This window comes from Epinephelus fuscoguttatus, linkage group LG2, assembly GCF_011397635.1.
Source record: "Epinephelus fuscoguttatus linkage group LG2, E.fuscoguttatus.final_Chr_v1".
NCBI lineage: Eukaryota > Metazoa > Chordata > Actinopteri > Perciformes > Serranidae > Epinephelus > Epinephelus fuscoguttatus.
In genome coordinates, this window is record NC_064753.1 from 23,424,841 (window position 1) to 23,438,999 (window position 14,159).

The 14,159-nt window shown below is 42.3% G+C and overlaps 1 protein-coding gene across 2 annotated transcripts in view; it reads left to right on the forward strand.

The window, feature by feature from the left end:
- Positions 1-14,159, forward strand: part of kiaa1549lb (KIAA1549-like b) — an 88,593-nt gene that overhangs the window by 30,820 nt on the left and 43,614 nt on the right. The window contains exons 2-4 of one of the 2 annotated variants that reach the window (XM_049604615.1): positions 8,457-8,825; positions 12,147-12,635; positions 12,778-12,893. In XM_049604615.1, coding sequence (XP_049460572.1) covers positions 8,457-8,825; positions 12,147-12,635; positions 12,778-12,893 — 974 coding nt within the window. Of the gene's footprint in view, positions 1-8,456; positions 8,826-9,598; positions 12,636-12,777; positions 12,894-14,159 lie in introns of those variants that run through there. The other variant, XR_007451755.1, reaches the window with a different exon arrangement.

Genomic DNA, 14,159 nt, shown 5'->3' on the forward strand with positions numbered 1-14,159 from the left:
AGGCTGACGTTTTTAGGACTAGAGTTGATGTCGATTTTAAACAGCCTCAACAGCAACACCTGCCTTGTCTATGGTGCTAGCCATTGTTGTTATTACTCCTCATTGGTTCTGGCGCACCGCTTGGCAATGCCTGACAACAGCTTGACAATGGCACAGATTGGCTAACTGTGTCCCACCGCTCTCATTGGTGTTTTCTTATTTTAACCGATAAACTTCTGTTTGATGTCACTATGCCAGATAAATCAGTCAACTCAAACTTAGTGGACTGGGCAGATTTATAGGTCTGGACCCAGGCAAGTAAGAGGGATATTTTGAGTTACGTTATTTGACTTATGGAACATTAGAATTAAATGAGATGAAACTGTTTACTTTTTATTGTGTGGTCCAAAGGAGATTAAGATTGGTCACTTATTAATTAAAATTGATACCTACATGAAGACTGTGTGTGATGTATAGTATACCCCTGCTGGATTCTGCATCACAAGAACGCTGATAGGTAGCCTTTGAGTAGGTTATTGAAATGTTTGTTTATGGGTTAGATGGTGGAGAGTATATCTCCTTGCTTTATGAAAAGTGTGTGTTAGAAACTCTCCACCAAACCTCAGGTGGCTAGGTGGAATGTATTTCCTTGGATTAGCCACTGTTGTGCATGTACTAGAAATATCCCATTCATGTAAGTTCAATCAATGACCATGAATTCCCCTTATTTCTATGTTAAGAAATCCTTAAGAGCCAGTCAATGTAAGATTTGCTAAACAGCGCACCCTGTGCAAACAGTGATAATTTCAAAATGTAATAGTATAGCAAAGTCATTGTCTGCAGACTGCTTCTGTAATGTCAGTAACACTACAATATCTATCATAAGTTTGGTAATATTAATCTGTATAAGCCACCATGAGGTGTTTATCATACCAAGTAGAGCAATAAACCCCTTGCTCAACTGAGTGTGTTCAGTTGAGCAAGGTGTGTATTCTGGGTATAAATGATTTTTCCATTTGTGAGAAAAGGAGGTTATTGCTTCTTATTTCAAAAATTGCAGCCTGGTCCTGCAATCAAACCACAAACTAATCATATGGTCTTCTCGGCCATAGACAAACAGTAAAGCTGGACCAAAAACATACAGTATCCTCCTTGTCAGGAGTAATAAATGAGAGAATAAATGAATGAAGATCTCCTCTAATACCGTGTACACTTCTTTGCGTGGTTGCAGGGTTAAGTGTCCGCTGGGCTCTGTTCCAGACAGCTGATGCGTGTCTCTGCCTGCTGTGCTGTTTGCACCCTCTGAAAAAAAAAGCATGGTGCTGGACGTGTCTGTGTGTGACAGCCTCCGTCCCATCCATAATTTCACCTCAGCATTGCTTGGCATCCTCGCCGCCATCCTCCTTCTCCAGCCCTGCACAGACATGACGCCTCCATACACAGACAAAAAACACGGAGGGTATGTGCAATACATATGTTAAGATACTGTTTTTCAATCAAATTCTCTCCTTCCAGACTTCCCCCCCTACCCACTAAGCTCTTAATTCTAATTTGGATGGAACAACAGCTCAAAGCAGTATATGCTGCCGCTTTCCATAAACAGTCAAAACATAGAGGGGACTTCTGAGGCACTTCCTCAAAAGCAGTCGTCTAGCTTCTTCTTAAATTCGTTTCTCTGCTCGTAGGGCTCCATCCACCTCACCATTGCATTATGCTCTCCTGTTTACCATTTTCCTCTCACAAGAGAACAAAAACAGCTCAAAGCAAAAGGGGAAGCAGTGTATAATATGAGTGGAGCAGCGGGAGCCCTGACAGTGTCATGTCTGTGTCCTGGTAGCTCAAAGATAATGCTGGCTGCAGAAGGGCAAAAAAATGAGTGTGGAAATATGGTCTGTGGTTTGTGTGTGCTGGTTGCAGAGGGTTTAAAGACAAGTCAGAATTATGTAGCTGTCTCTGAACATAGGAAGTATACCAAAACTGAACATTTTATTGATCATAGATGCTTGAACTATCAGTTTATTATTGGAGGTTATCGTCACATTCTTATTTAATCACATTGTGGCTTTATTCCACACTGCCTGATAATATCATATCATATTCCGGCTCTTTGTTGATGCTAAATGATGTTTACACTGCATGAAATATTCACACCCAATACTAAATGTTTTTTTTATGGCTGCAACCATCATATGAAAATATTCTAGATGTCTTGTACATCATTTTCTGCACACTGCCCAAAATTCAGCCCGGCGTATTGGAATTTGAAACATTGAGGTTGAGACTAGAATTGCACATAAAGCTCTGTGGGTTTGAGCAATCAATATTTGGCTGCACAGCACAAGTTTGTGATAAAGACTGACTTGAACTTGTGAGTCAGTGGGGTTTAAGATGCTAAAGAAAATATTGGTTTATTAAGCTTTTATGGCTTGCATGGCAGTAACTAATTATTATTTTCTTGATCCATTAATCTTTTTAAAATGCCAGAGGAAACAGAATAAAACATATATATTCCCATAACCCAAGGTGACATTGTTAAGTGCTTGTTTTATCCAAGCGGCATTCTCCGGGGCTGAAAATGAAGCCAAGCCAACACATAAGCCAGAACTGTTACTTGAATAGCTGCTGGACTCTGGCTCCAGGAGCCAGTCAATCCTATAGACACCCATGTTCAAATGCCCAACTGTCCAGCAGATATAAACATGTTCACAGCCTGGTACAAAAAATTAATTTGGTCCATATAGCTTATGTTGCCATCCATGACAACAGTACAGAGGGTGAATTTTTATATAACTCACATGCTTACATTGAAGTTTTGCATAATTAAGGGCAGGACAGGCTGTCTTCCAATACTGTCCTCAGCTTCTCAGTCAGATCCACCCCTTGCTCTTCCACAGCTCCAGCCTCTCACCCAAATATAGTCACTCCTGGCTTAAAAAAGTCAAGATGGCGACGGAGATGGTAGTTTTACTGTAAATCCACACCAACTCTGACCTGCAGACAGTGTCTCTGTCCACAGAAGCAGCCGCCTGTCAGCAGCTGCTCCTGATGAGCTTAGAGGACAACGGCCGGTGCATTATATATCTATGTGCTGGCCAAACTGCCTCCACCAGGCTGTGTGTTAGCAGACATTTACTACACCAAGATATTTTTATGTCAGCTCCATGGGAAGAAATAAACAGTGTTTTTATTTATTGATTAATTAATTTTACTTCCAAGCTCACTGTAGGGAGTGAGGGGAATATGCTGCTCAAAGACAGAGCAAGAACAGAGCAATGAATTTATAGGTAATAAATAAAATACACATATACAGCAGTATATTTGTGTGATTTTTTAACAGCTGTCTGTGCAGATTATGCTTCACGAAATGTGATAGAAACAGACGTGGACAAAAAACACGGGATCTCTGTTAACCATAGATGGATGAAACATTTCGCCGAAGCATAAATTGGAAACACTCTTGAAGAGTGTCGAGTGCCCTACCATAAATCAGACTTAAAGTTCCTTAGGTTAAGTTAAAGTTATCAAGGTTAGGTTAAGGAAATGAAACATGGTGACGATGTACCTTAAAATAACTCAGTGTTAACTCACACAGGACATGAACACCAGTCTCCTTGGGAAAAGTCCTGCGTTGTTTGACCCATCCATGACTCCAACCTATCTCCTTAAACGGACTTTTGCTCTTTATACTAGTCCTTCTCTACCCCTGTCAGCGCATTGGTCACGTGATCTCAGCCTTCCTGATTACACACAAATTGTGATAGTCTGGGGGCCTGTCCAGGGTGTACTCTACTTCTCACCCAATTACAGCTTGGATTGGCTCCAGCACCCCCTACAACCCCTAACAGGATAAGCAGCTATGGAAAATGAGTGAATGAATGAAAAAATTAATTACTGGCTCATGATTACGTGGGTTATATACGAATTGTGGCGCATTACTTTTCATAGGTATACAGAGAACAGCTTGATTTGCTTGATGAATGACTAAAACAATTATTTGATTATCAAAATAGTTGTTGATTAATTTTTGATTGAGTAATTTTCAGTGACTGACTATTCATTTTAGTGCTACTCCTCCTGTAAAGTCAAGCAATGTGCCATCTTTGCTTTCAAGGCTGGAGCTGGATAGTATGAGGAATCATGAAGATAAATTACTTTTGTTGGAGAGGACCTGCAGACTTCTTCACAGCTTCAAACTCGAGGCTTCAAACCAGGCACTTCATGGCAAATTCAATCATTTTCCCATTTTTGTACCACTCTTACCCTGTACTTATTTCTCTCATCTTGGTGGGTCTATGCTACTTTCTTTTTCCACAGCCCAACCTTTCCATCCCTCTCTGCCTGCCTCTATCACTATCTCCTTTAATCTGCCTTCCCCTCTCTCTGGTCCATTGTTAAAATCCTCCCATATGCTCCGCTCTGTCAGAGCAGGTGGCAAACCACAGGTGGACCCCACACCTCCGCTTGGACTGGCCTCCGTCCCGTGCACCCAAACTCATGTTGCCACCGGGCACACTAAGGAGGGGAAGGAGGAGGGGGCAGGAAGTTGTCTTTCAGTTTGATGACCAGGTGGTTTGACTTCTTTGTGGCCTTGAAGCAGGATACATATCCTTTGTTATCTTATAGCTCTTACGTGAACTGTGAACACAGAAAAACATCTCCCTTCTTCCCACTCTTTGTTTTACATCACCGTTTTTTTTTTTTTTTTTTTTTCAAAAGAATGGATTAAAAATTGCAGTATAGCAATTTCACTAATCACATTTGAGCACATTAGTGATTTATTGAAGAAAAGGAATTAAGTGGGATCAGGAATACAGCATGAAGGAGCTGTCTTTAAGAAATGAATGGCGGCAGCTAATGAAATTCAGAGATTTATTCCCCTGAAAACAAATTATAAAAAGTATTATGCCAGTTCACTGCGATGTTGGTGACATTTAAGAAAACGTCACGAGGTAGTGACCTGGAACTTTTACTGAATTTGTAAGCATTGGATCCTATTACAGTTTACATTTAATGGTTAGGAAATATCTAAAGACAGAGAAATGTTTCCAGATAGCTTTACAGTGCCAGCTGTGTGAGCACATACTGCCTTAGGCTAATCATCATGTGTGCAATTCAGAAAACATGGACTCAAGGGCTTTGGTAATTTCCACAGTATACGCTGGACAATCTCCGAATTTTACAGTTCATGTTCAAAGGGTGCGTTCAATTAAGCAAAGCTGGACAACAGTGTGAGGGAAAACGACTGGCACGCGAATATCCCTCTGCAGCCGAGGTTCATGTTTGCCATCAAAAGGTTCCTCCTGCTCGTGTCGCTCCAACACTGGAGCAGTTGTGTGCAAGCGCTAGCTGGATGCACTTCAGCAGGAGAAACATGCTGAGGGGGTGGGAGGTGTGACAGGACTGCAAAGCTTTACAAATGGATAAAAGAAGCCCTCTGTGGATGTGTCGAGGATGTGTCGAGAATAAAAGGAGAGCAGAGGACAGGGATGGATGAGAGAAAACTTCATGTCGGCCGTCTTGGTGCATTAATCACCTCCATCACCTTTATTATACTTTACTGTAATGTAAACCTCCATATCTCTTCTCTCGTGCTGCCTTTTAGGGAGGCATAATTCCCGCACAGGCACAAACCACTGTAACATGAGTCCATTTTGTGTTATCTTAGCTATACTTGAGCGCACAGCTGCCATCTCTTAAGTAATTCTATTTGTTCCACTTTGAAGATTGTCTCTTTTTCTCTCCTTTGGGAAAACATAAACGTCTGCCCTTGGTGTACGTTACTGTCTGTGACTATCAGAAAGATGTGTTTGTTTTCACCTTGGCACAGAGGTTAAAATGATAACCATGCAACAGTCAATTAAAAGACTGAACTCGTACGTTAATTTATTATGTTTTGTAACTTTGCAGCTTATCTAACACCATCAGAATTAATCTTCACAACCTGAGCCATCTGCAGTGTGTCAAATCAGGTGTCTTACATGGTGCTGTGACATACCTAGCTTTGTAATAGCTTCATCTGTCATGTTTAGAGTATGTAATTCTCTGCCGACATGCAGGCTGAATTATTATGCTCACTGCTTAGGCAGTCTGATTTTCCACGCTGCCAGTTAATAGGGCAGATCATCACCATGTTGTTTTACACATTTTTTGGCTTATAGACTGCAGGAATTTGGTACCACTTTTTAATATAGCACCTTTTAAAATGGGTTCATCGATTGTAAATAATGGCTTTAATAAATCATTCACTAATGTTTTATAGATCAGCTCTGAGCCATTGATAAGAACAGCTTTTGGGTTGCCAGGTTGTGAAAAAACAACAACAGTTGGGTGGTATTAATCCTCATCTGGAACAACACCTGCTTTTTGTTTTTGAACAGCTCTTAGGAAGACCCTCCAGTGGGCTTTTGACCACTTACCTTCTGGAAAAGAGCTGCAGAACATCAGAGCCAAAAGCCTCTATTAACATTCACAGCTGAAGACTTGATGGATTATAACTTCAGTATGCAAACTGTTAAGACTGGCTGATATTGTGAAAAAATCACAATAGTTTTGACCAAATACCTCAGTAATTAAAAGTGACAATATTGCAGGGTTGACTATTGGAGCTTTTACAAAATATTTACACATGAGATTTTTGATTAAAAAAAACAGGAGTAATGTTCAGAAATATACACCACTTTACTGTAATGCAGCCCTTATAACCAGGAAAAGAAAACACTTACGATATTACAATATCCAAAATCTAAGACGATATCTTGGGTCGTATCACAATATTGATATAATATGTGATATATTGCCCAGCTATACATGCTATCATCATTTACATTTTAATGTAATAAATAACCATCAGATTCCTTTATTGCTTATGTGTAACTTTGTCGAATACATGTTTATTGCATGAGCTCTTACTCATATTACCTAATGGCCAAGGGTCCTAACTGCTAAACAGGAAGTAAGAGCTTCCAATTAGTTACATAGTTGACTGTAGACTCAGACTGTACCATTTTGAGTACAGGGAGGGAGGGTTTCAGTGATTCAGAGAACAGTCTTTTTTAAAGCCCCCTCAACAACTGTTACAGTATTGTTATTTCTGAATTAGAGATATAATAATAATTTAGTTACTGTTTTGTTGTTTTCACATGAAGATATTATTTGATTGTATTAATTGATTATAGACAAACTTTGGTAATGTCTATCTGAGGAGCTTCCTGTTTAAGGGCATGATCATGTGAGCGGATGCAGGTGAGTGACTGAATTTGGGCAGTGTCTGATGTAGCATACAGGGAAGCTAGCTTGCTTGCTAATTTTAGGTAGCTTGCTAATAAGTATAGTGAAATATGATGCTACTGGTACATTTTCAATTTTCTTGCATTCCATGCCATCATTGTTAACCAGGCAGTTTTTATTTTTCATGGCCAATAGTATATAAAAGCAGCTGGTTGAACACAGCAAAAATCAATGTCTCTCCCACACATACTCCTTTGCTATTCATTGAGCCTGCGACTTTGCCTGTAAAATTTCACCAAGTGATCCAAAGATGTGAATGTGCTTTGCCTCTGAAATCAAATGTCTGCTTCGCCCCTCTGCTCACACTGAATTGCAATGAACGGAAGGTGAATATTCGCCAGTGTTAGTTTCACTTGTGTGTGCCAGTACCCTAAAAGCAAGGGATAGAAGCTCCTCAAGGGAAGTTAAAGATGGTTCAGTTCAGGTAGTTGCAGACGTGCTGGAAGCTTGCTGCTAGCTGCCCATTAGCCATTGCCCTAACTAAACTTTTGTTTTGTTGACTTTTGGGTTTCCTTATGTTCTTTTGAAAAGTTTTTGGAAGTTTATTCATGTATTTTTGCATATAGTTTTGTTTTCACAACCTCACCAAAACCAGTCTGAACTGTTGCTGTTATGCAGACCTCAAATACAACATATAACGGATTACTCTGATCTCTGTGCGTTCTCCTTCCACCACTCAGCCAGTCCTTACAGTACCTTAAAAGAGTTTTGACCAACATTTTGGCAACAATTAAATCGTAGGCAACTGGACTTTGATTTTGTCTAGAAGACGTTTCGCCTCTTATCCAAGCGGCTTCATCAGTTCTCAACGCATCGGTCTGACTAGTCCTCACTAGCCTAGTGAGGTCTGACTAGTCCTCACTAGCCTAGTGAGGACTAGTCAGACCGATGCAGGTGAGGTCTGACTAGTCCTCACTAGCCTAGTGAGGACTAGTCAGACCGATGCGTTGAGAACTGATGAAGCCGCTTGGATAAGAGGCGAAACGTCTTCTAGACAAAATCAAAGTCCAGTTGCCTACGATTTAATTGTTGCCAAAATGGAATTGACCTGGATAAATGAGAATATCCACAGACTTTTGACCAACATGTGTGAACATGGATTCACTTGAAGTTGAAATAAAAATAGCTTTAGTTTCAAAAGTGTTGTTACAAATAATAACCTTTCTTTTCACCTTCTTTTTTGTCAACAGAAAAATCTTCCTATGATGCCTCCGGTTCCTCGTCATTATCAAGCGACCCCGCAGTCACAGCTGCTCCTGCTCATCCATTGGCCGACCTGTCAGTGGCGGGGGAGGTGCCTTTCTCAGTCGTCCATTCAGATGGGGTCTCAGAGTCTGAGGGGGAAGGTTTATCGGGGCAGCCTGCCTTTTCTTCTGTCTTAACCGTCATGGCAGGAACTGTCAAACATCCAGTGACCCTGGATCGAAGTAGAACCTCGCCAACCATCACCAGGGACGAGACCCACACCACCCAATGGCCTTCACATAGTTCCAGCCAGGGCTCAGAGATGTCCTCCTCATTGTCGTCTGCGGGAGACAGGATCTCCCCCGCCAGCTCAGGTCTGACTTCCAGCATGTCTCCCCAACACACCACACCACCTCAGACTGTTATCATGGCATCAACTGTCTCTACACCATCACATGTGTCCTTCATGGATGGAAACCAAAATGTCTCATCATCGACAGTATCGTTTTCCTCATTGTCATCATCAATATTTTCACCAGCTCCATCCACTTCCTCTGAGTCATCACTCGTAGCGTCTCTGTTTTCTCTATCATCTTCTACTGGGTGGATAAACAAAGCCACTTTATCTCAAGGTCAGCGGATAAGGTCTAGCTCTGCCCCTCAGACATTATCACCAGCAGGGTCTCTGGGTTGGACAGATAGTCTAACAACCACACACTCAACTACTCATTCGGTTATTGACCCACCAGCTGTTACGAAGGGACTGCGAAGCACAACAACTGAGTCATCACACTTTCTAAGTGAAACCAGCACTGAAAAGGGCAGTGAAGTGACAAAATACTCATTATCCTCATCAGCAGATAAAATCTATGGAGTGAGTGGAGCATATATAAGGAGTGCAAGCATAAACGTAATCAAGTCACCAGCAACCAGTACATACACATCATATCCTTCTAGCAATGGAGGAAATCTAAAGATTTTATACCGAACCACTCAAACCCAGAACCCAGGTTTGAACTCTCTATCAGCCGATAATCTTAAAATTAGCACCTCATTTCCTTCCAATCAAGAGAGTCAAGCTGTTCAAAGGCAACAGGGAGCTTTACAAAATCCCACATCAGCACTGCTGTCCACCCATCCTAAAGGCTATTCAGCTTCTAGTCATGTCACACAGCAGATGTTAAATCAAATAGCATATGCAGAAATGGAAAACAAGACTACGGTAGATAGTCAGACTTTTGTTCACAAAAGCATTGGAAATACAATGATGTGGCCTCTCAGTTCACATGCTGTAAATCCAGCTGTATCGCCAGCAATGACGTTCAGATCTACCGAGTCTTCAGCAGGTGAAACGTCTCTCTCTGAAACTGCAAACACTGAGCTAACACCTATCCACTTTGGCATGGTGTCCTCAGAGCACACATCTAATCCAGGTGATTTACTGATGGCAGCGGGTCACCGCAGCCCCAGAGTTCCTGCCATCAATATAAATTACAACCAGGGAGAGATAGCAGGAGCAGAGCTCAAATCCATTTCCGCTCAAGCTCAACAAAATAACTCACTTTCACTCACAGGGACTCTGCCGGACTCTGCCACTGGTTCCATCCACCGTTCGATCACCAGAACGGGAACAACCTCCTCCACATCAGAGTCAGGTTCGCTTCATTTGCCAAGTAATGGAGTTATAAGCGTTAGAGAATTTGAAACACAAACAGCGTCTCCCCAGGGCATCAGTCATGAGTCTGGAGGATGGTCAACGCAAAAAATGATCCTATCCTCCAACAGTAAGACAGTGTCTCTTACTGGTTCAGCATTGCCAGTTAGCTTAGGAGAAGATGTGACCTACAAAACCACGCATGGAAGTCTCTCACGCAGCACTTGGCCTACAAACTTATTGCCCTTGTTTCCAAGCCTCAGCCTCAACAACACTGATATCTCTGATCTGTCTGCCAATAGTGAGAAAAATTTTGCAGACGGACCCAAAGTCTCATTATCACCCCACATTACCCCCCCACAAAGACCTTTTCAAACAAGATCTCTACTCACGTTTTCCCCCAAGTTTAATACAACACCTAGTCTAACTTCATCTCCCAATAAATCTCACCAGACAGTGTCCTCGGCTGAAATCTCTGCTCACATCATCAAATCCGACAGAGCTGCTCGCAGTATACCTTCTACTACCGATGCTGAAACAACTGCAGGGAGCAGTAAAACATCACCAGCCTCCATTGTTCACATGACACATGGAAATGAGCCTACAGAGAGTTTCTACAGAAATGCTGCGAAGAGTTCAGTTTCTGCTTTATTTAATGGAAATGAAGAGTCTACTGTAATCAGAGACAAAGGTGTTCCATCAGGGCAGTTCACAACAAAGTTTCCAAATTTCATAACTACAAATGAGTTCGTCATGTTGGATAAAGGCTCAGAAGGTTCTGGCAAAGGGTCTCCCACTGAAATGCCCTTTGCTACAGTGACGTCTGATTCTGCATTAGAACCTCTTGAAAGTCTTTCTCGTAAAGACAATGCGATGATGTCCTCTCCTTCCTCATGGTCTGAAATCATCCCAACACAGAGGACAAACTCCCCTTCTCGCTCTCAGGATCACATCACCAGTGTGAGAACTGAGAGGGCAAATTTTTATTTAGACAGACAAAGAACCGTTCCCTCCGCTGCTTCCTCTGCTGCAACTACTTCCCCCAGTTATGGACAAAGCAGCAGTGAATCATTTAGTCCTATTTTCAGCTTTGGCACAAAATTAATGGCATCATATACAAAGTGGAAAGCAACCAAGCCTGTGTCTTTTCAAAGCACTGCCTTTGAATTAGAAAATACATCTATTGGCTTTGATAGGGCAAATTCTAATTTACAAGCAGATGGCCCGGCGTATGAACATCCAAAGCTGGATGACGGACAAGAGGGTAATGTGCATATATTGAATTCAACTGATCCAACTGTAGTCGCCAGCGATTCAAATACATTTTACCCAACTGTTGGAGAGCATCTATCTTTTACATATGTTAAAAGAACATCAGAATATAAAAAACAGAAACTGAGTTTGTCCCCGGCTAATCTCAGATATGCTGCGGTTGCCCATGTACAGCATGGAGCCACTGTGAACACTGCATGGGGCTCAGATGGTTCTCTGCCCCTCTCGCACACAACTCCTGACTCCATGAAATCTTCAAAAGCTTCTTCTCTTGCACTGGTGTACAAGAGCGAGCACAGCCCCCCTCCGGCAGATGTTGACTCTCTTGAATATGCATTTGATGCTGCCATCACGGTTTCAAACACCCCAGCACCCAATTTCTCTGAGACAGACAATATCAATAACACAACTGATTCAAAAGCGAGGGGGTTAACCCTTCCAACAGAGCTGGTGTCACTGTCTTCTTTATTTCATTCATCATCGTCATCTTCAAAGACTTCACCACTATCTTACAGTAGTGTCAAAGCTCCTCAGTCGTCCTCGTTACATATGAAACCCGCTTCTACAGTGTCTTCTAAAGCTCCACCATTGTCACCGTCAAACTCACAGTCACTTGTTAAGATAATGTCAATCACACCAACCATGCACCCAGGCACTGCATCATCATCAATGTCTGTAAAAGCCCCATTTCCATCCTCATCACCAAGCCTCACCATATCAGTAGATCCTGATCACTCAGAGGAAGTGACTGAGACGCTTGTCCTTACAGAGGCAGGGACGGACGAGTTAACCGCTGGAACATCCAGAGCAGATGCGCTCACTTTCCCCAAAGAAAAAGCGGCCAGTCTAGCCCCCTCTCAATCAGCCAGAATTACCCTTTCTGCTGGGCCCACCGAGAGGACATCTCAGGTATCACCTCTGCCCCCTGGACAGGACACCCCAACAGACTCTGCCCAGCTTCCCACCACAACTGTAGCTCCAACCACCACAATCATGCCTTCCCTAAGATTCACCACTGCAACCACACCGTCAGCCGCCACCATCACTACGACTACGACACAGCCTGCGCCTGTGACCAGGAGAACAACCACCACCACGACCGTCAGGATTCAAACCAACAGGAGAACGTTCACACCACCTGTCCCCAGAATGAGCCCTCCCAGGGGGGCCACCACCATCTTTATTTCTCCTTTTACCACCACCACAGAGGCTCCACCGCAGCAGTGCAACATCACGGAGAGATTGTGGGTGAAAACAGGTAAACAACATTTTACCATGCTCTTAAAAAAACATTAAATTGTGAATGTTAATCATTTCTCTAACATTCTGTCCGGTGTCTGTCCTGGTCTCTCCCTCTTTCTGTCTGCCTGTCTCTCTGTGATTTTATATGTCTGCCCTAGTTGTTTCCATCTATGTGAGAAGAAACAGGCTGGACAGCATTCAGAGGCAGAACCTGCGAAGGGGACTAAGTCAGGGCCTCCGAAAAGCTCTGAATGATACATCCGCCCAAGCACAGGTCAGGCTGTTATCAGTTACTGTTGATCACTCGAGAGAAAGGCAGCTGTTTCAACTAATAGGGCGGCTGTGGCTCAGGAGGTAGAGCAGGTCACCCTTTAATCACAAGGTGGGCGGTTGCTCCCCGGCTCCTCCTGTCCACATGTTGAAGTGTCCTTGAGCAAAACATTGAACCCCAAGTTGCTACATTAGAGCGCTGCCACCATTAGTGTGTAAATGTGTGTGAGTGGGTGAATGAGAGGCAAATTGTAAAACACTATGTGCAGTAAGGTAGAAAATTGCTCTACAGATTCAGTCCATTTAATGGATAAGTTCATAACATCCATTTAGCTATATGTGTAGACTCAAATATACCCAGTGGAGGTTTCTTTCAATCAAACAAAGTTATGTATATATTCCCTGATTCTCACAAAACACTTTGGTCCTCATTCACAAACAGTACGTATGCTCAAATCTGTTCTTAAACCATATGTATGAACGTTTTACGCACAAGTCCAGGATTCAGTATTTTGTGTACTTTTTCTGTCGCAGACTATGCATACGCACAAATGATGAAGGCGCGGCTGTGTTAAAAAATTTCAACATTCACCTTTTAACTAAATGTGTTTAGCATATCAAAACTGCATTTATTGAAACCATTAATTTACGAATGCATTGGCCAAATGTATAAAATTACTAAGGAACTGATCACCATCATCAATTTTTGTCGTAATTAAAATATTCAACTATGAAACCTGGACCACAGTTGGTTTCTCAGGGGACATGCTTCGGTTATTGCAGCCTAAGCCTCTTTTTAAAATTTTACTTACGATTGTCTCTCCCAAGGAAACAATTCACAAAAGTTTGCCTATTCTGGCGTCAACCTCAGACACTATTGTCTAAGTTACTTCAGTCATGAAATTATTTTGCTTTTTTGCATAAGAAAACATGCTTCTTTCTTACAACAAATAAACAGCTTTCTCCTCAACACACCTCCAGGCAAACATACTTGCCTGTGCACACGTTTCATGAATCCGATGGCAATTTGGCATGCAATCTTACTTTGTGCGCAGACAAAAAAACCTTTCTACACACGTTAGTGAATGAGGCCCATTGTGTGTATCCTTGAGGCCTGATAAATGTGTTGAATGCTTGACCTTCCTTACAGAACATCTGTAAACCCAGTGAACCGCCACATGTACTTGCTTGCAGTCTTCTTCCTTCTTGCCTTTGTTTTCCCATTGCTACATGTCTGGGTACGTTACCGCCGCCAATCAGTGGAGACGTG